Source organism: Cryptomeria japonica, chromosome 3, assembly GCF_030272615.1.
Source record: "Cryptomeria japonica chromosome 3, Sugi_1.0, whole genome shotgun sequence".
NCBI lineage: Eukaryota > Viridiplantae > Streptophyta > Pinopsida > Cupressales > Cupressaceae > Cryptomeria > Cryptomeria japonica.
In genome coordinates this window covers 34,525,000-34,550,795 of record NC_081407.1, presented here as the reverse complement: position 1 = coordinate 34,550,795, position 25,796 = coordinate 34,525,000, and the positions used below count along the sequence as shown (strand labels likewise).

Sequence of the window (25,796 nt, the reverse complement as noted above, 5' to 3'; positions counted from 1 at the left end):
CTATTGTTGTTTCATAGTTGCTTTGTGGCTGTTGTTTGGTGTTTTGTAGGGCTTATTGCTTAATCTTTCTTTCTGTATAAGGGTCAGGGCCCTTTCAAAATTCCTGCTAATGTAATTTAAAAACATAAGTGGTCAAGTGGGAACAAGGAGTAGACATGTGGCATCAATGTGGATTAACAATTGCTCATTTCTTTGTGATTTTTCAACTACTAGTAGTTGAAGAATCTAAATAGTTTACAATTATAGTTGTAAATGATTTGAAAAAATGGCTCCAACACTAAGAGGATCACTCTCCTACACCAACTAAAGACATTATTCTTCATTGTAAAACATGCTTCTATCTAATAACATAGATCTCCGTATATAGCATGTGACAACCAAAAAAACAATTCTTCAACATAACACTTCATAATTAACAATGAAAATATAATATTTTACTACTCTCCTCACCCTGCGTAAATGAAGAATTTGTACCTTATCACAAAAATCATTTTCTGACAAAGTTCATCAATGTGAGTGGTTATGTCTTTGCATGTTAATCTTAGCCATGTTGAGCATTGTCAATCATGGATGGTTTTGTCTTATTGCATATCAAACAATGTCTACCTACGGAGTGTCCCAGTCCTTAGGATAAGTTGGATGTTTTCATATCCATGCAAACATCAATTTATAACCAAAAATACATGTCATATTAAATATACATCCAAGAAATTTAACTTTAACTTGTTAATGCTGAAAAACGAGGCTGTAACAATTGTCATGAACAGTGCTACAAAGGAAATTGCCTCAAAACTAACTTACCTGACGTGCATTGATATTCTTTATTATAGCCTTAGTTGATGACTGGCACTTTGAAAATCGATAATGAATGCGTTCAATTTTATAAAGTTGTATTACAACCCATGATACAGCACATAGATGCTTGACCTGTACAGATTTGGATTCATAACCTGCATTTGGATTAAGGAGAAACAAACAGGTCACTCCTTTAAGAACCTGCAGCAGTAAACAGTTATGATACATATTCCAAGAAATAAGGAAGCCATACCTTCCAATGAAGAAGACTCTAAAAGTCCAAACACAAAACTTGTAAGTTTCTCACTCCTAGAGAAGAGAAAAATACAGGGAAGAATATAATGTGAACAACCACCAATTGTTTTTTGGCTATTTTCATTGATCATGCAGTCCTGTGTATTGCAAAAAACGTGAAGTCAACAGGAAATTCATACAATTACATTTTCAACACTTGCAAAAGAGCCCAAATATTCCATAGAAATGCTTTCTATTTATGCAATTAGATTTTCAACACTTGTAAAAGACAACAAAGATTCCATAGAAAGTTTTATTGAATAGAACAATTCATCAAATATCTGTGAGTCCTTACAGCTATAAGTTCTATACAATAGAATAGACTAAATTTTTACATATAGATTAATTTAAAAAATTTGAGCAGTACAGGTCATAAAAGGCACTGGCAACACATCAGAGTTCAAGACTATAGATTAATATGTGGCAAGATTGTGCAAACAATGACCTCAACGCATAATGTGGTTATAGCAGTAGCATTCAGATGCATACAGATCTTACAACTTTGGTGACCCTTTACCTAATTTCATACTGTAAATCAGAATGGCAAACCTGAGATGCAGTTATAAATTTGAAGTGGAACTTTTGCATAAATGATTTACTCAAATAGAAATAAGTGAAAATGTGTAAACATATTCTAGCATTGTTTGCTTGCTTGCTTTTTTGCCCTCCTCCATTCATTTCAAATAAATTGTGGGATAAAAAATGCACATATCAAAATAAAAACCCTAATTTACTGTCCCTTGCAATCATTAAATTTGAAAATTTGCAAATAAAGAAGAGTATAGGCACAAACCAAGATCAGGCTATGACCAAACTTGCCAAGCATCTAAAGGAAAAGACAATCTGAACATCTCTGGTGTGATGTCAAAAATGCTAATATTTTGTGCAATCTATTAGAGGGGGTGGTCTAGGAGGTTAGGGTTGAGAATGTTGCCCAAATTATCATGGACAACACAACTGCATATGTAGCTGCAAGCAGACTACTTATGGAGAGGCATCCTACTATTTCATGGACTCCTTGCATTGTACATTGCTTTGATTGTTGTTAGAGGGCATTGGGAAGATTGGATGGGTCAAAAATGTGACTCAAGATGCTAAAAATATTATCAAATCTATCTACAACCATACTTGGGTCATTTATTTCTTTGATGAGAAAACACACAAATGGCAAGGAACTTGTGCTACCAGCAATGACATGATTTGCTAGCCACTTCCTCACTTTACAAAGCATTCTTGCCGTAATTCCTTATTTCAAGCGAATGTTTGTGTCTAATGCTTGGTTGGAGTCTCCATTTTTCAAAAAAAACTAAAGGGGAGAAGACTATAAGTACGATTTATTATGACGCGTTCAAGAAAAATGGAGATGAGTTAAACAGGTTAACTAACAAACACGAACATTAATTTTATACAAAACAATCTATTTGCTGTTTTTTAGAGGTTAATTTTGTAAAAATTTAAAATTTGTTTTCAATTTTTTGGGTGATGAAACCTTTGGTTAAGGTTCTTCGTAAGGTGGATGGAGAGGGCATGCCAATGATTTCACTTTATGAGGCCATGGATAGAGCCAAAGAGGCCACATTGCATTACTCTAGTGAAAACAAGAAAGAGTTTGAAATCATTTGGCGCATCATTGATCATAGATGGACAAACCAACTTCACCAACAGTACATGCCTCAGCATAATACTTGAACCCAAAATTCTACTTCTCTAATACATTTAAGGCTGATGGCGAGGTCATGGCAGCTATTAATACATGCATTGATAAGATGGTGCCAGATGATGACATGAGAGACAAAGTTCTTGATGAAATGGAGGTGGGATTTGCTATATCTCATTTATGAATTAGCAATGTTGACTCTCTAGAAACATCCATTTCACATAATAACTAATTTCTATATTTGATCTATCTATTCAAGGTTTACAAGGGTGAGGAGGGGAGACTCTTTTCTTCACCTCAAGAAATTGATAGGAGAGAAAACAACCTAGTGAAAAATTTTGTTCAATACTATAAGAAAAAATTAGAAACTTGATTCTTATATTTTTTTACTTAATTCTTATATCTTTTTACTTAATTGATAATTCTTATATTTTTAAATGTTTTCTTGTAGATTTATGGCAAGAGAATTATGGTGCCAAAACTTCAAAAGATAGACATCCAAATTTTGTCCCAGTAATGTTCTTTTATATATTGCATGTTCAAATCTTTAAGTATTTTAAGGTTTACCACTGGCTGTTACAGTCTGGCATTTCATATCTGTGATGTCCCCATCCTTGACATTACACCACTGATATTTCACATGGTGTCATCAAAGAATTTCGATTTTGTGAAGTCTCTAGGAGAGACAAAATTGAAAAAGTGAATTGAAAGTCCATTGTTATAGACGGTTTAAGAATGGAGAAGTTTGATACAATTAAGTGAATACAGAAATAAAGCATCCTTACCATGATATATTTACGGGATTCATGGTTACGTTGATTGATTAAGCATTCTCGATGGCATCTAAGCTAGGAGTAATTGTGTGGATACTTTGGACTAATATGATCGGAGGAATCACATTTGAAGATTACCACCGCAGTTATGAGAACCAGCGATTGCTTATGCTAAAATCAATTGATAATAGCAAGTGATATGAGTAATAGTTATCATCGACGGTTCAACTGATACCAGAGTATTGTTAATAGCCAAAAATATTAGGATGCCATGATATATTAACGATGGCTGATATAAAATATTAATATCAAAACGTTTGAATTAAGTCTTGCCTTACAGGAACTTGGTTTGTTCACCCCATACGCATCTCATGGATAGGAAATGATATGAGCAAGAATGAAGACTTAGCCAATCATGGAATTGAGCCAAATAATATTATCACTGAAAAAGATCTGTGAAGATCGATCACATATGCAGACTCAAGAATATTGATTAAGGCAAGACTCATCGTATACTAAGGATCGATTAGAGTAAAGTGAGGAGTTAATAATGATTAGCCTATGTGCTAGCTTGGTAAATATGAACCAAAGGTCCAAAACTAATCAGCGGCAATTAAGATAATTATATTATTCACTAAGAAAAGATTAAGAAATGACAAATAATCATTAGCATAATAAAGGGATGCGATCTGCTTATGAGACATGTCTCTTTGGCATTCAAGCAATACAACCCTTCATGCTTATAAGGTATTTATTGGGGATCAAATTCATTCAGGCAATGATGATTGGAAACTTATCTCTTGCTTTTATCTATATTTGGATCTGCTCTTTGAGCAATTGCCTTATTGGCTATTACACCGGTAGCATAAGTTTGAAAGCAAGATCAGAGACAGCACCATAATTGCAAGGATAAACCAATCAGATCAGAAACGGCACCAGTATTTGTTGCAAGATTATAATTCTACAACTGAAACAGGAACATATTGCTCCAAGCGATATTGTCATATGGCATACCTCTACATTGCATATATTAAAGGATTATATAAGAAATAGTAATTCATTTGCTATAAGTGATTACAAGACAAGGTTATAGCATATCTCCCATATCCAAATCAGAGAAAACCACTAAACATCAAGATCATCTCACATATTCAATCAGTCATATCATATATAGCAGAGATCATCGTATTGCATTAAGTGCAAATATATATAGAGGATCAATTCACTTAGCATATATCTTATTGTCAATCAGAAATAGCAGTGATCAAATTTATATAAATCAAAGTGGTATCATAAATCATTATTCAAGGTAATATTTGAGACTTGAAGAGAAGAAGTCTCTTGCAATTGATTATTTAAGTTACTTTGAGGAAAGAAATCTCTTCCATTTGATCTTTGCAAGATAATTGTCCCTATTTCCTAAGCCATAAAATAAATGGACATTACAATATCAGACCTGAACTATTTTGTAATCAGACTCATATCAGTATTAAATAAAGTTCCTTTGAAGTTGGGTTATCATTATTATTGTTGGCAAAGAAGTGGTATATGTTTATTGTATGTTTGTTTATACATTTACATTAAAAAAAATCTCAAAAACATCCTACAATCACACAAACATCAGTACATCAGTCACAGATCAGAATACAGTGGGTTTATGTGTAATATGTTTGACACAATTCCAAGAGAACAATTCTGAAATTTTACAACAGAATTGGACTCAGGCATTACATAGCCATGCAGTGCTTCAGGGTGTGAATGCAATTGGAGCTTATTTGAGAACATTCAAACAAAGAAGAGAAAAAGGTTGACCCAAAAACGCCTCAATAATCTTGTTTGGTACAACCTTTGCCTTCAAACTAGAAAGGTAGAGGGCATTTCACATGAGTCCATTGATTTGGATGATATTGATCATTATGATGAATCAATTGTCAATGAATAAAATGATGGTGATATCCTCCTTACCAATGAAGATCTCGCAAAATTGGAGAGATGAGCATCAAAAGAAGCAGAGGCAGCAGAATTGGATGCAATGGATGAGAACGGAGACAATCTTGAAGAAACAATTCATCATCATTTTGATACTGTAGCACCTTCTAGTTTGAGACCTGAAAAATTGAGTTACATTAGGAGGGGAAAAAGGAAGATGTAGATTGTATTTGATTGTTTTTCTCATTTTGACATATCATTATATGCAAACATTTATAAACTTATGATGTTGTTATACATTTCAAAGTTTGACACTACGAGTATGAAATATAAAATTTCAAATATTGAGTGTTTGAAGATCATATGAGATGTGTCAAGTTTGAATTATGACAAATTCATAGTCAAATTAGGCTTTTTATGTTCTCTAAATGCATTAATTTCTTTTTTATGTAAAACTATGGTTTTTTTTTTTGGTCAAGTCCTAGCTGAGTATTTTTGGTTGAGTTTGTGCCGACTCTAGAGTCTGAGTACAAATATTCCACTGTCGAGTCGAGTTCAAGCCGAGTTTTCGGATTTTGGATAAAGCAATCATAGGCTGCCTCTTACTCATCCAAATCACTGTGTTGGAAATGTTGTCATTGATGTCAAGAAAATATTCATTGTTTCTATCATTGATAATTAGACAAGAGTATTAAGAAGATATTGTCATTGGTGTCAAAGGAAAGAGTATTATCCGTTCAAGAATATTGTCATTAATAGAAAATGTATTAAAGATATTTTATGACAAGAGATTTCTACGTGAGCTGGAAATCCAGAAGAGGACACTTAATTATGGTTTAACTATATACAAATAAGGAACAAATAAAGGAGACATATGAGAGGCGATAGCAAATGAAGGAGCAATGTTATTGTAAAAAGTTTTAAATTGTAATCATAATACTAAGTCATGCATATAGTCTATGTGGTTGTGCGTCATTACATATTTACAAGTTGCAGCCATTGGAAGTTCTGTTTTGTTTTATTGAGACATAAACATAATCACAAACAGATTGGAAGGAGAGCATCATAAAGGCCAATATAAAATATCACAGTAAACATGGATATTTTCTCTGGACCCTTTGGAAGGGTCAGGAGCGAAATTCTAATTATGAAAATATATTTTAAGAATAAAATAAAACATCCTAATATCCGAATATATCCTAATAAAATAAATCATAGTAGCAAAATTCGTTTGAAGAAAAAATCGGCAAACTGAAGTATAGGATTTTTTGAAAAAATCGGCAAAAAATCAGGAAAAGATTGGATTAAAAAAAAACATAAAAAATCGTACAAAAAGAGACAAAAACTATTTTTTTTTTAAGATTAAGGGCATTTTCATAGCATAGAGATAAAAAAAGCAAATAAATATAGTTCAACCCATGAATTGTAGAAAAAAAATTTGTGTTGTTTATATTCATATTGCTGATTACATAGGCAAATATTCAATTAACTTTTTAAGAGGGCAGTCACCAAATACACCAAATAGTTGTCTAAGTCTGATGAGATCAAATATTAGCCAAGTCTATGAAGTAACTGAGATCAAAAGTTAACAAACAAATAGTAAAAGTGGAAGCCATTTTGAAGTGATTCAAGAATTTCATTGTGATTGAGGCAAGGAGTTTTGTAGGGTTAATTATATATTTTAGAAAGCTTATCAAATCATATTCCACAATTGCAATGCTTTATATAATAGCAACAAAAATCGTCTAGGGAAAAAATCAGCAAACCAAAAGTACAAGATTTTTTGAAAAAGTGGGTGAAAATTTGGATTTTAAAAAATAGTAAAAAATTGTAGAAAAATAGATACAAACTACTTTTTTTAAAACTTGGGGGCATTTCCATAGCATAGAAATATATAGAGTAAATAAAATACAGTTTAACCCATGATTGTAGAAAATAGATTTTTGTTGTTTACATTCATATTGCTGATTACATAGGCAAATATTCATTTAACTTTTTAAAAGGGCAGTCACCAAATACACCAAATAGTTGTCTAAGTCTGAGGTCAAAGATTAGCTAAGTCTATGAAGTAGCTGAGATCAAAATTTATCAGACAGAGATCCAGCTATTGTTAAGAATTTAGTAAAAGTGGAAGCCATTTTGAAGTGATCCAAGACTTTCATTGTGATTGAGGCAAGGAGTTTTCTAGGGGTAGTTCAATATTTGAGAAAGCTTATCTAATCATATTCCACAATTGCAATGCGTTATATTCCCTAATGACAATTGGCAAGTTTTTTAAATGGGGTAGAATTCAACAAAAGGCATTTGTTTAGTTGAAGTAAAAGATTAGCAAGCCACTGGTTTTTGCAATACCTAGCTTGCAACTACTATTTTAGGTAGAGACAAATTTTAATGATTGTGTGTTGGAGGCTCTTTTATTACAACTATATTAGCTTGTTTGTTGTCATTCAGATTTATTTCATGAAGCACTTTGAATATATTGCTCACATAATGAATTGTATGTCTTTGTTTGAGCAAAAATTAACTATATCAATTATAAATTAAATATCATATATCTATATCTATATATATATAATGTCTTTAGACGTTTAGTGTTGTGGTAGAAACACTCCACTGGTGAGGCAGCCACCAAGGTTCAAACCCCTGCTTGGCCATTGAGCTCTCAAGCTTTTTGCCTTTGTTGGGTCGTTGAGCTTGTGGGTTTGAACAAGTGAAGTGTGGGGAATGATGAACCCCCCGAAAATGGACAAAATAACAAACTTTTTCAATTTTGATTCCACAATGACTCTGATTTTGTCTCAAATCAACCCTATTTCTAAGCAATTCAGTAATTTCGCGAGTTTTTCTAGGGTTTTGAAAGTTTTTACAATGATTTTTTTCACTTTTTTTGCCATTTTGGGGGGATTTTTAACATGATTTTAATGTGATTTAAATGCAAAAAATCATTGAAATTTGGGTCAACGATTTTTTCATGAATTGGGATTTTTTTGAGGAATAAATCGGCTGGCTCCAAGACTCAAGATTAATTAGGTATAATCGTGATTTTTTGCAGAATATTGCTTCTATGGTTTAAATATTAAAAATTTAACTATAGGGTTTTGGGGTTTGAGATGAAGAAAGATTAGGGCAACACACCAAGTTTTCCCATACACTTCACTCAAATCTGTTCTTATGCTAGCAACTATTATGTTGATTCTCTCCTAGATAGTGAAAGATCTCCAACCCAACCTTTACCGAATCTAATCCACACCAATTGTTTGTTTGTTGATTTAGTCTTTGACCAGCGTATGATGGAAAGAGATTTTAACTGATTTTCTTGTTTTTGTTTGGGTTTTTTGAGTATTTTTGAATGATTTTTGAATGCTAAATGAAAGAAACTGCTGATACAAAATAGAACAATGCATAACATACAAAGAAGCACAAATAAGATGATTTTCTTTCACTTCAATGGCCGATGTACATACCATTAGCTAAGCACATAAGTCTGATACAAATTTCCAGCTGATGTAATATGAAGATCAGCCACAATTTTAGCTAAAAACCCCAAATACAACCTAGGGTTTGCTGCCCTTATTTCCAAGATGGAACAGGTGGCTGAGATAATGCTGGAAATGAGTTGTATTGACCTCTAGAAGGTCTGCTCTTCAATTAGATGAAGATGTTGGCGGCATTATTGTACACGGGAATAACATTAGTTAATTATGTGTAATTGTTTTGGTTAATTGGCAACCGAGGGGTGGAAGTTGCGGTGCGACGGTTGGCGCTCGCACCCCCTCGGTACCCTTTTATACTCCGGAATGTAACTTGTAAAACATACTTACTATGAATAGAACATCTGATACACTTTGTCTGATATTTACGGCATTATTCTGCGTTATGTCCTTTATGTCTTAAGTTATTCACCCGAGAGGGCAAACATTTGGCGCCGTTGCCTAGACGAACTCGGGAACGGAAGACACAGATGGCGCACAGACACAATGGGCCTACCCGTTGGTGAAGTAAACCCGGAGGCCGACGACGCACGAACAGAACTTTACACAGGAGAAGACACGGCAACGCGAGAATTTTCGATTTTGCTCCAGGTAGCCATTCAGACATACGTTCGACGAGAAGCGGCAGAGGCAGAAATCCAACCAAGTGCCGTGTGGACAGCGCTGGAGGTTAGCCCCGCAGTAAACCGGTTAATGAACCACCTCCCCCGGTTGCTTGCACAGGCATCGCTGGCACAACAGGCCCGCCTGGAGGAGATTGCCCAGGAAGAGCGACGACAACAAATCCTGCAACGCTACGAAGAGAACAGCCGACAGGAAACAGAAAGAGATGGCGCCAGGCCAGGAGGGAATTGAACTGTGAACTTCTTATTTTCAAATAAAAGTGTCATTGACACGAGTTGTACTTGAGCAGATGAATTAATAAAGATATGTTTTGATTTAAGAATTGAGAGTTATGGAGATGTGTGACAATTAATGCCAAACCTATTGAATAAAGATAGGAATAGAAAACCGGAAACGAACGAGTGGGAGGCCACGCAGAGGGCTTTGATTCTAGAGCAGCAAGTAGAACGTAGACGGAGGCTGAGGCAACTTGCCGAAGGATGACCTGCCGAAGGGGGGCCCGAGGGGAACCAAGGAGGTGTCACGGAAGGTGCAGAGGCCGACGAAAATTTCTACGCGTCGCCAGATCATCGTAGGACGCGGAGTCACGAAGAATTTCTATAAGAAACAAGGTTACGGCGAAATCTAGTCGAGGAGACTTGGGATCAGTTTAGGAACTTATCCCTTACACCACGGAGTGAAGATCACCAACGGGAAGCAAGAGTAGGAGCGTGTCAGAACGAAGGGGAGGGCAACAGTACGGGTGTAGGTGCCACACGCGACAGGCAAAACACCGTACCTCCAGGACACACCACCAACACTACCGAAGGTAGCAACGCAGGGCTGCAGACACAGACACAACCGCCTCCAGGAAGACGACCAAGGATGGCAAGCAAACAAAAATTACCAAAGTTCACAGGGGACGGCAAGGAAGACCCCTTGCGGCACTGCCGTACATGTGAAACCATTTGGTCTGCCAACGGAGTAACAGACCAGGATGACTGGGTACAGCAGTTTCCAGCCACTTTACGTGGAGTCGCCATAGATTGGTACTCCGATATAGATAAGCAAAAAGTGGCCACATGGGCTAACTTACAAAAGGAATTCACGGAGGAGTTTCGGTTGCTCCGTGACGACAATGAAATTGTAACAGAGATATATAGTACCAAGCAAGGTACTAAGGAGACAGTACGGGCATACAGCAGGACACTGAAAGAACTCTTGGGTAAAATGGAGAGCCAGCCTGCTGAGGGCTTAAAAAAACGATGGTTTGTGGAAGGATTGAAATCCTCCCTACGGAAAAAAATGAAGATTGTACCCCCGACGTCATACGACGATGCCTATAACAGGGCGATGGACCTAGAAAGCGAATACAAACATCAAGGAAGAAGAAAAGTAATAGATATTCATCGGACGATGATGAAGATTCTGACGGAGAGAGCAGTAGCAGTAGTGAATCGGGTAAAAAGGTACACGCGCTCCAGAAGGACATGGAGCGAATGCTGAGAGAATTCAAGGCCATGAAAGGGAGTACAAGTAAGACGGAAGAAAATGAAGTGAGGTGTACAGACTGTAGGAGTGACGGACACACAAAGGGTACTTGTCCAAAGAAGGCATTCTGTGAGATTTGCCAAATGATGGGACACTCCACCAAGGAGTGCCCATACAATATGAAAACCCGAAGCACGAACCAGGTGTTATTTACAGAGCAGGCCACAACATCCGCCCCAGCGGGTACGGGCCAGCAGACTAACACAACGACATCATCTGGAGGATACCGGGATAATAGACGCGGCGGCGGAAGAAATAATAACAATAACAACAACAAAAACCGGATCCAGTACGATGCCAAGGGCCGGCCGATGATTCAATGTAGGGCCTGCAATCAGTGGGGACACTTCGCCCGCGATTGTACGAAGGAAGCCAACACTCAGCACCTCTGCCGATGGTGCGGGCCAGGCGACCACGAGGACGCAAATTGCCTGAAGCCTGGTGTACACCTTCTGAACATAGAACCTACGAAGGCAGAAGTATTGGCAATCACAAGGGCACAGGCTAAGAAGATTGCCTACCCAAATCCCCACACAAAGATCGAGAGAGTGCGGGAGGCCAGAGACGAGATCACAAAAGAAATGGCCGCACAAGGACAGAACAGTCACCAGACAGCAAGTCCACCACGGACGAAGGGAGAAGAGGAAATCTTACGGCAAATCTTGCAGGTAGAGGTACCGGTGAGAATTCAAGACCTCCTGGAGAGTATGCCGCAGCTAAAAACGGCTATTTTAAACTCTGTACCCCCACAAGTAAAAACGAAGGAGGTCGTGCGCCCCACAACCAACCCCGCGTTTAGGGAGGTCGCGAGCCCCGCGGTCAACCCCATGTTGTTGGTAGTCAACAGCGGACGCCACCCGGCGGTGGTAGAAATGGGTATACTAGGGACCACCTTAACAGACACTATTGTGGACGGAGGGTCAGGAGTAAATGTACTCCAAGAAGCGACATGGAAAAAATTGGGAAAGCCTACGTTGTGGCCCCCTACGTTCAACCTACTAGGGGCAGACCAACATGGGATTAAACCCCTTGGTACCCTCATGGGCCAGCAGGTGATGGTTGGCACGCAGCCATTCATGCTGGATTTTGTGGTAATCCCCTTAAAGCAGAAAGGATATGACGCCATCCTGGGGCGAGGGTGGCTCATTGCCGCAAAAGCGAACCATAACTGGAAGCGGAATACCCTTTCTCTGGAAAACGTCGAGAGGAAGTACGTAATCGACCTCCGTACGCAGATGGTGAGCGAGGAGTTAGCCTCTTCCTCTGACTCGGAATAGGAGGGACACCACTTAACGGAGGGGGGAAATAGATGCCGCATGGAGCCCAGTGATGAAGGGGTGTTAGAACTGGAGGCATGCTCAGGGGACGATGGGGACTCCTTGAATGGCCTCTTCCATTGGCAAATGGGAGATTATGAACTATTTACACCATGGTGCAACATATTGAGCATCGAAGAAGAACCAGATATATTTCCCCCAGAATATGGCGAGTATAAGGAAGGGGAGGCAGCAGTGAATGAGGCGCCGGCACACCAATTCTTGAAGGGGGAGCCTATTAAGTATCAGGAAGCCACGTTAAAGGAAATGAATCTCGGGGAGACAAGTGACCCCAAGATCATCCTGGTCGGAGATGATTGGAATCTAGTGTTGAAGGCCACAGCCTTCAAAATTTTCCTGGAATACAAGGATGTCTTTGCATGGACATACAAGGACTTGAAGGGCGTGCCCCCAGAGCTATGTGTGCACCGAATAACGTTGGTACCAGGAGCCCAACCAGTGAGGAAGCGGCCGTACCGAATGAACAAAAATTATGCTGTACGAGTGAACGACGAAATTGAGCGGATGTTGGAAACGGGCATAATCTTCAGAGTGCAGACAAGCGAATGGGTGTCCCCCATTGTGATTTCCCTCAAGAAAGAGGCCAATCAGATCCGGATCTGTGTAGATTTCCAGTGCCTAAACGCTGTCACCGTTAAAGACCCGTTTCCCATACCCTTCACAGACAGCATCTTGGAGGAAGTAGCTGGACACGAAATCTATTCCTTCATGGATGGGTTCTCTGGTTACAACCAGATATCCATCGCGGAGGAAGATAAGCTGAAAACAACCTTCGTGGTGGAGGACGGTGTGTACGCATACAACCGAATGCCCTTCGGTCTATGCAATGCGCCTGCCACCTTTCAGCGCATCATCTTGCACATCTTCGACAAGATGTCGGTGGGGAACTTCAAAGCATTCCTGGATGATTGGTCGATTTACAGCGAACAGGGCACCCACTTAAAAACCCTCGGGGAGTGCCTAGAGAGGTGTCGGAGGGCACGGTTGGCCCTCAACCCGAAGAAATGTAGATTCATGGTACCACAGGGAAGATTGCTGGGACACATTGTATGTAAAGAGGGATTGAAAACGGACCCAGACAAGATTCGGGTAATAGTCGAAATGGAACCTCCTACGGACGTCACGGGGGTAAAGTCCTTCCTTGGTCATGTGGGGTACTACAGGAGGTTCATCAACAACTTCGCTGAGATATCCCACCCGTTGGATAAGTTGACAAGGAAAGGGGAACCATACATTTGGGCAGAGCAACAGAGCAAGGCCTTCGAAGAGCTGAAGACAAGGTTGATGGGAGCGCCCATACTGGCATACCCGAATTGGGATAAGGAATTCCACGTTCACGTGGATGCCTCGAACTATGCCATCGGGGCTACATTAGCCCAAGTAGGAGGACACGGGCTGGACCACCCCGTTTATTTTGCCAGCAGGTTGCTCTCGAAGGCGGAAAAGAACTACAGTACCACAGAACGTGAAGCACTCGGTATGGTCTATGCCGTATAGAAATTCCGTCATTACCTCCTGGCCACACCATTCACATTTTACGTAGACCACCAGGCACTCATGTATTTAGCGAACAAGCCCATTATCCAGGGGAGGATAAGTCGTTGGCTATTGCTACTATAGGAGTTCACGTTTCTAATTGTGGTGAGACCAGGGCGAAGCCATGTCATAGCCGACCATCTGTCGCGAATTAAGTCAGGGGAACCTCCAGAGGGAGTAAATGACGATTTTCCGGATGCACACTTGTTCCAAATAGCCACACTCCCGTCATGGTACAGAAAGATTGGTGAGTACCTATCAACGTCCCGATTTCCGGAGGGTATGCCTCCAGGGGAACGAAGAAAGCTCGCATTAAGGAGCAGGACTTTTTCGCTCATCAACGGGTTACTTTACAAGATGGGGCCGGACCAGATATTAAGGCGTTGTGTCATGGAAGAAGTCTCGAGTGTACTAAGGGAGGCACACGAAGGGCCCGCAGGTGGACATATGGGTCCAGACACCACAGCCCGAAAGGTGCTTCTCGCAGGATTATGGTGGCCAACGGTATATCACGATGCCAGGGAGTGGGTCGTGAGATGCGACACTTGCCAATGGGCGGGCAAACCTCTGAAGCAGGACTTCATGCCCCTCAACCCGTCGCATGCACAAGAACTCTTTGAGCGATGGGGACTCGACTTTGTGGGTCCTCTTAAGGCCAGTCGCACACGACGGTGCCGATACATTATAGTTGCGACAGAATACTTGACCAAGTGGGTGGAGGCAAGGGCCCTCCAGGATAATTCGGCAGTAAGCACAGCGAAGTTTATTTATGAACAAATCATTACGCGATATGGTATGCCTATTCAGTTGACCAGTGACCGGGGAGGCCACTTCGTGAACCATGTCATACACCGGTTGACATCAAACTTCAAGATTTTTCACTCATTCTCAAGTCCGTACTACCCACGTGCCAATGGCCAGGCAGAGGCCACAAATAAAATAATAATGTCGGCGATATATAAGTCTTGCGGAGTGGAGAGGGATGATTGGGAGGAGCGCCTACCGTCAGCACTTTGGGCATACCGAACGACCTACAAAGTAACTACTGGACAGACTCCCTTCCAGCTAATGTATGGACAAGAAGCCGTGGTGCCAGTTGAATTCATGGTACCGAGTCTGCGGATTGCCATCGATAATCGCCTTGGCGACATGGAAAGCCTGAGGGAGAGGTTGTACGCGTTGAACAAATTGGACGAGCGAAGGATAATGGCTCAGTGGGCGACAGAAACAGCCCAGCAAAGACGGAAGGTGTGGCACGACAAGCATCTCCGGCGAATGAATTTTACTCCCGGACAGCTGGTGTTAAAATTCAACGGGAGGAACGAAATTAAACCGGGGAAATTCAAAGTCCAATGGTTAGGGCCCTTCCGGATACGTGAGGTCAATACGATCGGGGCGATAAAGTTGTGGACACTGGACGGGAAGGAGATACCAGACGCAATCAACGGGTCGAAACTGAAGATCTATCACGAACGGAGGGAACCGGGACCCCCCAGTCAGTCAGCCGCTACTAAAAATTGAAAAACTTGAAAAAAAAATATAAAAGAAAATTTGAAAAAAATATATATAAAAGAAAATTTGGAAAAAATATATAAAACAAACCCAAAAAAAAAAAAAAAAAAGGCCACCGTACGGTGGGCCCACCGAAGGTGGCATCACCGTACGATGGAACCACCGTGCGGTGAAACCATCGTGCGGTGGAACCACCGACAGTGGAGCCACCGTGCGATGGAACCACCGACGGTGGACCCATCGTGCGGTGGAACCACCGACGGTGGCGCCACCGTGCGGTGGAATCACCGAAGGTGACACCATCGTGCGGTGGGAGCCACCGAAGGCCGCAAGGATAAAACGCCGCGCAAGGATAAAATGTCGCGCAAGGGAAAAAAAGGAACGCCGCACGAAGACACCGCCGCAAGGATAAAACGCCGCGCAAGGAAAACAAAAAAAGGAACACCGCACACCGAGGATAGGAGGAAGCCACCACGCCGCACGAGGAAGTCACCACGCCGCACGAGGAAGCCACCACGCCGCACACCACACAACACCGGACACCGCGAGGCGCGAAGGGTAAAGGAGAAGACCCCGCACACAGTTGAAGGCACATCACCACCAGGGAAAGGGACGCACTGCACGGCCAGACCAATTTCGCACAATCCCACGCAGCCACAGGTAGACCAAACAGCAAGGGTTACGCGCAGCAGCCAAAGGAAGAATAAGAGCCACAGGTAGACCAAGCAGCCGCACTGCGGCAACCAAAAAGAGAGGGCCGTTACGAAGGGTGGATTTTTTCTAAACAAATCAGTTACAGGGAGATCGACGGATTCAGCCGGGAAGAGGAGTTGGAAGAAACAGCTGCACGCTTCTTCCAGTAGCAGCCAGAAGGATAGAGGTAGCAATATCAGGATCTTAGCTTCAGGAGTACGTGTTGCAGGCGGCACCATGGATGCCAGCACTAGGCAAAAACAAAAACAGAAAACACCACAGGTTGCCGCAAGTGCGAAAAACACAGTGACGCCACAGAATATTACTTTCGAGGGCCTGAATGGGTTGGAATGCCGAAAATGGTGGCAGGACACCCCCGATAATGACTTGGTAAAGCAAAACCTCCGAAAGGCACAAGTAGAGTGGGCTATTCGGATGCCCGTGTTCCCTATCCGGGAGTACGAGGGCGCCCTACGCTTCATGGTGGACACCTTCGACAGGCATACATGCACCAGCACATTTGAATACCTCCGGAGGGATGTCACTATATCCTTCAAAGCAAGGGATTCACGAGGGTATTCAGCATTCCGGGCAGCCAGGGCAAGAAAATAGACTTGAAGGCCAAGAAGATGACACAGGAGGAGGAGCGGTGGATTAAATTAGTCTCCCGGAATTTGACCACAGCGGAGTTGGACAGCGTGGCTAGAGCCACGAAGAGTCGCGGAATCCGTAAGACTTTTGTTGCGGAGGGCCACTGGAGATGCATTATGGATGTCATCAAGAGCAGATTGACAGGGTCGGGTAGGGCGTCGGACATTGCCCTCCCTCAGATTATGCTGATGAATGGCATCGTATATGACTGGGCAGCGTTACTGGCAGAGCGTATGTATGAGTTTTTGACGCTCCAGCATCGCACATTCTATATGCCTCATTATGCTATAGGGTTATTCCTGGAGGCCACGCGGGAAGTAGTGCCGGAGGACGAGTTGGAGGTACGGCCACAGGGACCGTTGGCAGCGGGAGAGCCTCCAATAATGTATTGGAGGCACTTGGACATTGGGCACTCTTCCGCGAAGCGGAAACGGGCGGTGGATAGGGCCTCAGCCTCAGGGGAGCCTGACAGCGAGAGGGAGTCCAGCAGCACAGAGGATTCGGAGGAGGAAGATGAGGAGGACGATAGCAGTCAGGCAACGGAGGAGCCTGTACGAGTCCGGTTTGCCCCACCTCTGTTACCGATGGGCACGACTGTGCCAGCATCTGGAGTAGGCGGCACCTGTATTCCGGCCTTCGGGCAGAGCCATGCGCCTGTTACACTTGGTCCCCTCCAGCACGAGCACCAGGGAGCACCATCGGGCCCAACCATAGCGGCACTTCCCGAGGACATGGTAGAGTCAGGGACGGAGGAGTCACCGCATCCGGTAGTGGGCGTTGAGGAGCAGGGGCCGATGGAGGTAGAGGATACCGAGCCTCACGTACGGTTGGACGTCGTGGGTAGTGACGCTGTGGTGACTGTTTCGGCTTCGTTGTTGGAGGAGCCGACGACAGCAAACCATCCACCGGTCACAGAGATGCGTGCTGACCTCGAGGCTATGCAGAGCTGGCTCACACAGCGGTTTCAGATGACACTGGCACAGCCGGAGGGAGCTGTTGTATTCTCACCGTGTCGAGAGACTGGAGCGGAGGTAGTCCACTTGGATGACTCGTCAGGGGAGGCACATGGACTCACAGTGGGAAACGAGGCGGGGGAGGTCGCCTCTGCTGGGCAGGCACCAGGAGATGGTGCACCTTCGGTGGCGGAGGCGGTACCTTCACGGCAGGAGACAGAGGAGATGCTCCAGGCTTGGAGGCTGCGTCAGCCCGTTGTGGAGAGTCGGGTGATGGCAGTTGTCCGCGAGATCGAGCAGGTCTACAGGGATGCCTATTATACATTGAGGCGTACACAGCAGGAGTCTGCAGTCAGGGAGGCTTCCCGAGTAGCGTTGGAGAGAGAGGTGGCCAGTCAGCAGGCCTCATGGGCAGCCGAGAGGGCGCAGTTGTTGGCACAGCTAGAGGTGGCCCGCACAGAGACGGCTGAGATCCGAACAGTGAAGGCCGAGGTAGAGACCCGCCTGGCAGCTGAGCAGACACGGTTGGCCTGCGCGACGGAGGCAGTGGATACAAAAGAGGAGGAGTTACTGGAGGCAGCACACATGGTGAAGATAGCTCTAGAGAAGGTCCTCGTAGCGGAACGGGATGTGGCTGCACGCACTCAGCAGGTGTATGATCTTCGTGCCCGCTTGGCGACCCAGACACCGCCATCTCACACTTCTACTTCAGGGATGCTTTCTCAGCCCTAGTCTTTCAGATATCTTGTATAGGTTGCATTATCTCCATTTTTGTAAGTCGCCTAGAGACGACTTTTCTTTTTGGGGGGGATGATGTTGGCGGCATTATTGTACACGGGAATAACATTAGTTAATTATGTGTAATTGTTTTGGTTAATTGGCAACCGAGGGGTGGTAGTTGCGGTGCGACGGTTGGCGCTCGCACCCCCTCGGTACCCTTTTATACTCCGGAATGTAACTTGTAAAACATACTTACTATGAATAGAACATCTGATACACTTTGTCTGATATTTACGGCATTATTCTGCGTTATGTCCTTTATGCCTTAAGTTATTCACCCGAGAGGGCAAACAGAAGAGAATCTTCCCTCAAGCTGATAAGTCTGCAATTAGAATCCCAAATAAGGCTGCCAACTACACACTGAAGCTGGATAATGATGAAACTTGTCACCAGAAGAGATAGGTCTTCATCCAAATCTCCAAATTCTCTTAGAAGTTTGCATTCCTGGTAGCTCCAAGCTCTTCAAACCCTCAAGTTTGCTGCTGCTCTCCAAATGAAATCATAAGAATGATAGGCAAAATGCATTTTTATCCTCTCCAAGAAAGTTTGATCTGTTTTGGGGTTACTATTTGGCCTTAAAATCATAAAATATCATTCAGGGTCTAATTTCTCATTGTGAACTTGGTCCCCTTTTAAAAAACAACTTAAGTTACTAGGATTGGGGGGGCACTTTTCACTATTCCTCTAATGTTTCTCTGTTACTATTCACTTTTTACTATTCCCTTAAGGCCAACTTTAATATTTCAATTTTAATCATGGATTCAACCCAAGAACTCCAAACTGAAAGACCCATAAAGCTCTGTGTTGAGCTCCACAACCCCTGGTTGGGTCCCCAAACCACACTGCTGACCTACGGGACCCTAATAGTAGGCCAATCTCCCCTAAAGTCTGAAATACCTAAGGGACATTACTGATAGGAACTACTAATTCACAAATCTTAACAACCACAGAACCTAGTTAGTGGCACCAAATCTCTCCATGAATTGCTCCTTCCGCTCTTTCCCCAATCAAAGTGCTTAACATTATTCTATTTTCTATCATAATTTTCAATTCGGGATTATCGTTTAAGATTTTGAATGATTTGTTTATTGCTAGAATCCGTCAGTTTATGTTGTGTTGACCCTAAAATTGACTAAATACACCCTTGAATGATTACATGTGATTTTGACCATCAAAAATCAAACCCTAATTGTTTCAATAGTGAATCACACCCGAATTCAATTCAAAAAAGGAACCATACCCAAAAACACAGGGTTTTCCAACCGATTCGATGACATAGCATATTTCATGTAATTTTTGAAGTAACTTGAAGGAAATTCAAACAAAAATTGACAGTCTGAGCTTAATATCTAAGTAATTAATATATTACATTTAACGGAATATCACCATCACGTCAGAGCCACCTCCATTGCAAATTTACTGATATATACATGCCAGAATAGCTACAATAAATCATTCCATAATAAATATAATAATTAGATATCTGTGATTATTGCACTCCACTATCAAGCATTTCATTACTCTCATATCCATCCAAGAAAGCATTTCAACAATATAATAAGGGAGACCATATTGTTAATGTTATAGCTTCCGTCAGAATTCTAGTCGTATAAATTTATTTATTAATGCTAAATTATTTTATTAAACTATGATTAAAACGTGCTGACACAAATCGTTTCCTTATTATATTCTCTTTGATTAGGAATCAGTTTATACTTATCTATACATCGGTTCATTATGAATCGGGTTAAGAACAAGTCACGACTTTACTTGATAGCCTTTGTGTGCAATACATAAAGGAATTGTGTGGATGGAATTTATATACAGCAGTTCGTAATAATTATCTTCAACTTGGAGGAGGTTGATAATATACAGCGAATAACATACAAGCATCCAAGTATATATATATATATATCATGGGAATTTGATATTCTGCAGTCAGTGACATATACTGATCGTGACATACACTTAGTATACAGAGATAATAGCAGCCCGTACTCGATCATATTCTGTCGATTCAAACATCAATACAGCACGCACAGTGAATAACTTCAGATTGATAGAAGATCGAACATCTCAGCATATACGGTGAAGTATATGTCAGGTTGATAACTTATAAAATCTGATCAAAACTTAACACATATTACAAGAGAAAAAATAAGAACAGATTGCCTATTTGACCTGGAAACTTACATGAGCAATATCTAGCAAGTACTGATAAATATAATGAGGCAAATCATGAATAAGCTGGACAGGAAGTTGCATGCTTCTGGAGCTGAGAACCACAACTACCCTAAGCAAAGTGCAAGTGATATCAAGGGATGGTTTGTGAGCCTGCATATTACAAAAATCGATTTACATGGTATCAGTCAGATGACTGTTAACAAAAAAAAAAATACCTGCATGAGCAAAACAAAGGTTTAAGAAAAGAAATAAGCAAATGTCACACATTTTAGATGGTGGTATGTATGCTACCATCATAAAAAAAATATACATTAAAACATAGAAAACATTTAAGAAAATTTGACAACCATTCACATCTATTTTCATGAAGAGTATATAAACAACCACACTAGAACAAGGCACCATTAAATACCAAATTTCATTGCTTTTAAGGGTTTTCCAACCAATCCAAATAGCCTAGAATAAAATGAAGAAAATGTTCAGAAGAAAACTTACCAGTTCTTGGAAAATTAGAGGCTGGATTAGACCCAGCACAAGACTTTCATCCCCCAATTCTGAGAGACATAAACAAACTATGCGAGTAACAACCTTGTATTTTCCAAAGCCAATACTTAAGTCGGGATCAATTTCACTGACTTCAGAACAATTTTGAGAATTATCTGATGAAAAGCCAAATGATTATTAGAAAACCAATTATAAGGTTACACAAATGATTATGAAAGGTTATCCAAAACACTGTATACATGAAAATCACATCTCATATTCTTGAAATATAAGAACATTTATCATTAAAAAGAAATGATACTTCCAATTAATTGGAGAAGCATGCAAATATTTAAGTTTTTGTGAACATTACAACAGCATTATTTTCCTCAAATACCACCACATTGTTAACATTGCTTAAAAATTCAAAAGCTCAGTGAACTGAAATTTCCAATGGTGAACACTTTGAGGAAAATATCTAGACACAATTGTGTTATATATATTCCTTTCCAATAGTTTGAGACTCCTTTCAAAAATCTTAGTTAGACTAAGATCCTTTGAGCAACTTCCCCTTGTAGACTAAACATTACTATAGCCTAATCTCTTTAGCAAGTAGCATACCCAAAGAATTATAATTGTACATTTCAATGTGACGTCAAGAATTGAACATTGGGGAGAGGGAGGGAAGACATACATCATTTACCTACCTTTCTACGTCAAAACTCTCAAGTAATTTTGTTGTAAATTAAATGCATATCTCTAGTTTCTTTGTGAAAATAAACACCTAAATGCACCAACCATTGTGAAAAAACAAAAGAAAAGGATAAAACAAGGTCAATAAATGAAAATCATGTAGAATGTAAAAGTCATACCAATGCTAAAACACCCACATGTGTAATGCATAGAAATTGTATTGTATGAAATATTGTACATAGATTCACCAATTCCTCAATTAAGTCATGCCATCCAAGGCCTATGGACTAAGTTACACACCTTAACAAGCTTCTAACAGACTTGCCAGTCTTGTGGGTTAAACTGGAGTGTCTAGAAAACCATTAAAACAAAAAAGGATTTCTAAACCCTAAAAGAGAAAACACACGTAGAGGCTAACTGCTTTTCTATGGCTTCAACACACGCATTTTTTGAAGGGTTTGGTGTCTAAACTCTTGGAGTTTGGTTGAAAGCAATAAAATTATGAAAAATGGCATGTCATGAAGGTCCCTAAGTCTACCCCTTGACCCTACTAGGCATTGCTGCCCCTAGACCTCCACTCTAATTTTAAAGGCGAAATTAAATATAATATTGAGCCACACTAGATAGAAAAGTAATACTTTTTCTAATACTTAAATTTTCGATTTGTCAAGTCAATCTCAAACCCAAGTAATGCTACTACAGCTCCAACAACATCATGGACCTATCTAAGAGACAAGTGTAAAACCACACATAAAGCTAGTGATGTTTAAACAAGCAATACACACTCCTCTCTGCCATAGTTCATGACTCTGAGCTGTGATTGTTGCGTTTAATGTGATGGATATTGTAATCTATGACTTTTATACACCAAATGCACTTTTGTACTCATCTGTTGAATATATATTTTGTGTATATGATCAAAGTAGCTTGTAATTGATTACTTTTTTCATTTTTTTTGGTCTTTAATGTTGGCTTGCAATAGGAAAACCTTTCATTCTGAGCTACCGGTCCTCGTATGACTACAAGTACCAATGCCACAACTAGGTATGACAAATTTACAATTTTTTCCTTTGGGTATAGGTATACATACATACGTAGACACACACATATATGTATATGTATATACATATACATATACATATACATATACATATATCAAGTATCAAGGTAAGTCCCCTTGTGATTCCAACAAATCACATCGCAATCATTGAGTCTATCCATGTACACACATATATGTATATGTATATGTATATGTATATATCAAGTATCAACGTAAGTCCCCTTGTGATTCCAACAAATCACATCACAATAATTGGCTCTATCCATGTATAAGGTCAATACCTGACTATCGGAACCTTGGAGTCATCTCGTTTGATCACATTGTTTGGCATCCGAGAGGCCTTTGTTCAAGAGAGGATAGAATACTTAGTATTTTATTCTATGTTGAACAGGTAAAAGTACAAATATATATATACATCCATACATATACATACATACATACATACATACATACATATATATATATATCTGTGTGTGTGTGCATCAGAGAAACAGGACTCGCCACAAACTCACCAAACTCGACGAGTCTGAGTCCGAGCTCCAGAGACTTGGCGCCCGAGTCTGGTGAGCAAACTCGCCAGACTCGCCGAGTTGGTGAGTTTGGCAAAAACTCGCCAAACTCGACGAGTCACGTGCCTGGAACTCGGTCGGCGTTAAGTTAAAAAAGGACCAAAAAAAATAGTTTCAAGAGCTTTTTCAAATCCGTTTTTTTTATAAATTATCTCCTACCCCTAAAAGTGAACTTCATTTCATTCACTTGCAAAAATAGGAGTAAAGTGAGTTGGGAAGAAAAACAAGGGTGCATACAAGAAAAACCAGCGAGGAAGCTCAAGTTTGCTTCAATTTATCACATTGGACCTGCATTGTGTTTGAATTTGGTGCATCAAGAGTTGGATAGGAAGAGTTTGCAGCTCATTTCAAGCTTGTTGTAAGAGGTAAGATTGTTTTTTTGGAGATTATTTTGTTTCTTGTATGCAAAAATTCCATTTTCTATTCATTTATTTAAAAAGTTTTACATTTTCTTCCAAAATCTTGTGTATGTTTGTATGTACTATGTACTATGTACTATGTAAGGTTGTATGTAGGGTTTGTAAAAAAAAAATTTAAGTAGGGTTTGACAAACCCTACAATTTTTATTTTTTTTAAATTTACAAACCCTACCTTAGTTTTTTTGAATGTATGTATTAATTTCATTTTGTATTTGTAATGTTTTATTGCAGCAAACTTCACTTTCTTATTTGCCTCAACTTCAAGTTTCACAAAACTATCCTACAATGTCTACTTCAGCTTCTAGACCCCCCACTAGAAAGGACCCTGCTTGGAAATATCACGAGGATTTTCCAGGGCAAGGAAAGGGGCAAACAAAGTGTACATTTTGCAAAACAATATTCCATGGAGGTATATATAGACTGAAATACCATATTGCTGGTGTGCGTGGACATGATGCCGACCCATGCGAAAATGCACTCACTAAGGCCGTACATTATTGTTATGTAATGGTTGAGGAAATTGAAAGGAAAAAGAAGCAAAAGGAGGATCTCACGGCCATTGGGAGAGAGGCAGCTTTCGAAAGAGGGACACAGTTAGGTTGTGTTGGAGGGCCTTCTTCCTTACCTCCATATCGTCCCACTCACTTTGCTACTGCTGGTGCTTCCGCTTCTACTTCTGCAAGTGCCACTTCTCATGTTCCTACCACTGCCAGTGGTAGTAGGAGTGTTAGCATTGGACCTAGAATTCATAAATCTAAGTTGTGTTGATGTGTTTTTCATGCACATGCGAACACAAAATAAAATACCAAGGTATCTTATCCTCTCTTGAACAAAGTTTCCTCGAATGTTGAAGATTTCGCCTAAGGATCATTCGAGAAGACTCCAAGGTTCTTGTATGTAGGGTCTCTACATGTGGATAAGCTCTGTTGGTGTGATGTGATTATGCTGGATTAACAAGGGGATTTACATCCTCAACTTGCAACTGGCTCTTCTCACAATCAGGTGCTGGAGCAATGTCTTGTTCATAGGTTCTCCTGAATTCAGCTCCGAGATGTGCGCCCCAAGATCTATTCACAATACATTCTTCTTCGGATAAGACTGGCATTCCAAACCGATATCTTACTTGGTTGATGGCCATCTCACACAATGAGCAAGTAAATTCAGAATGAGGTGCATTATGAATCCTACACCACATTGGTAGTAATACACCTTCTAAACAGATTTCACCATTCAAAATAAGCTGACTCTTGATCATCCATAAGAAGCTTGAAAGAGGATCCTTTTTCTCTAGGACGCTGAAACTGCCTTCTTTTGATTCTGGTCTAGAAACATCCCAAAAGAAGATCTTTCCTTGCGCTGCTGATTCTATCCTTGATAAGTATTTCAAGCAATGCATTTCATCATGTTCATCTATCTCATGGATCCTACACTACCCTGGCCTTGCAAACTCGGACAATCGATGTGGATAAAGTTGTGTATTTAATCTCCACTAAAGTTCAGGAAAATCAACTTGTTGCTCATCATGAAACTGTTGTTGCTCCATTGAGAAATCTTTCTTTTTTGATTTTTTGATTTTTTTGAATTTTTTTGGATTTTCTGTTTTACACTTTTTTTTGGATTTTTTGTTTTTTACTTTTTTGGATTTTCTGGAATAAGAGAGATCTTGAAATCTCAAATTTAGCTTCGAAAGCCCAACTGGTTCTAGTTGCGCAAAGTGCTTCCTTTCTTCGCAAGTCCAATTGACAACTCAGCGATCACCTTCCTTCTCTGTACCACTTTCGTCGAGCGTTGAAGATGGCTTTCCACTGATCTTCCTTGGATTCAAGAGTTCGC

General features: G+C 40.6%; 1 protein-coding gene across 7 annotated transcripts in view; it reads right to left on the bottom strand.

Annotated features, from left to right (window-relative positions):
• Positions 1-25,796, bottom strand: part of LOC131046734 (uncharacterized) — a 267,983-nt gene that overhangs the window by 34,984 nt on the left and 207,203 nt on the right. For 6 of the 7 annotated variants that reach the window (XM_057980518.2, XM_057980524.2, XM_057980523.2 and 3 more), the window contains 4 exons: positions 21,235-21,398; positions 20,749-20,889; positions 1,049-1,187; positions 802-950 (listed from right to left, as the gene is read on the bottom strand). In XM_057980518.2, the coding sequence (XP_057836501.2) occupies positions 802-950; positions 1,049-1,187; positions 20,749-20,889; positions 21,235-21,398 (593 nt within the window). The remainder of the gene's footprint in view (positions 1-801; positions 951-1,048; positions 1,188-20,748; positions 20,890-21,234; positions 21,399-25,796) is intronic. The other variant, XM_057980525.2, reaches the window with a different exon arrangement.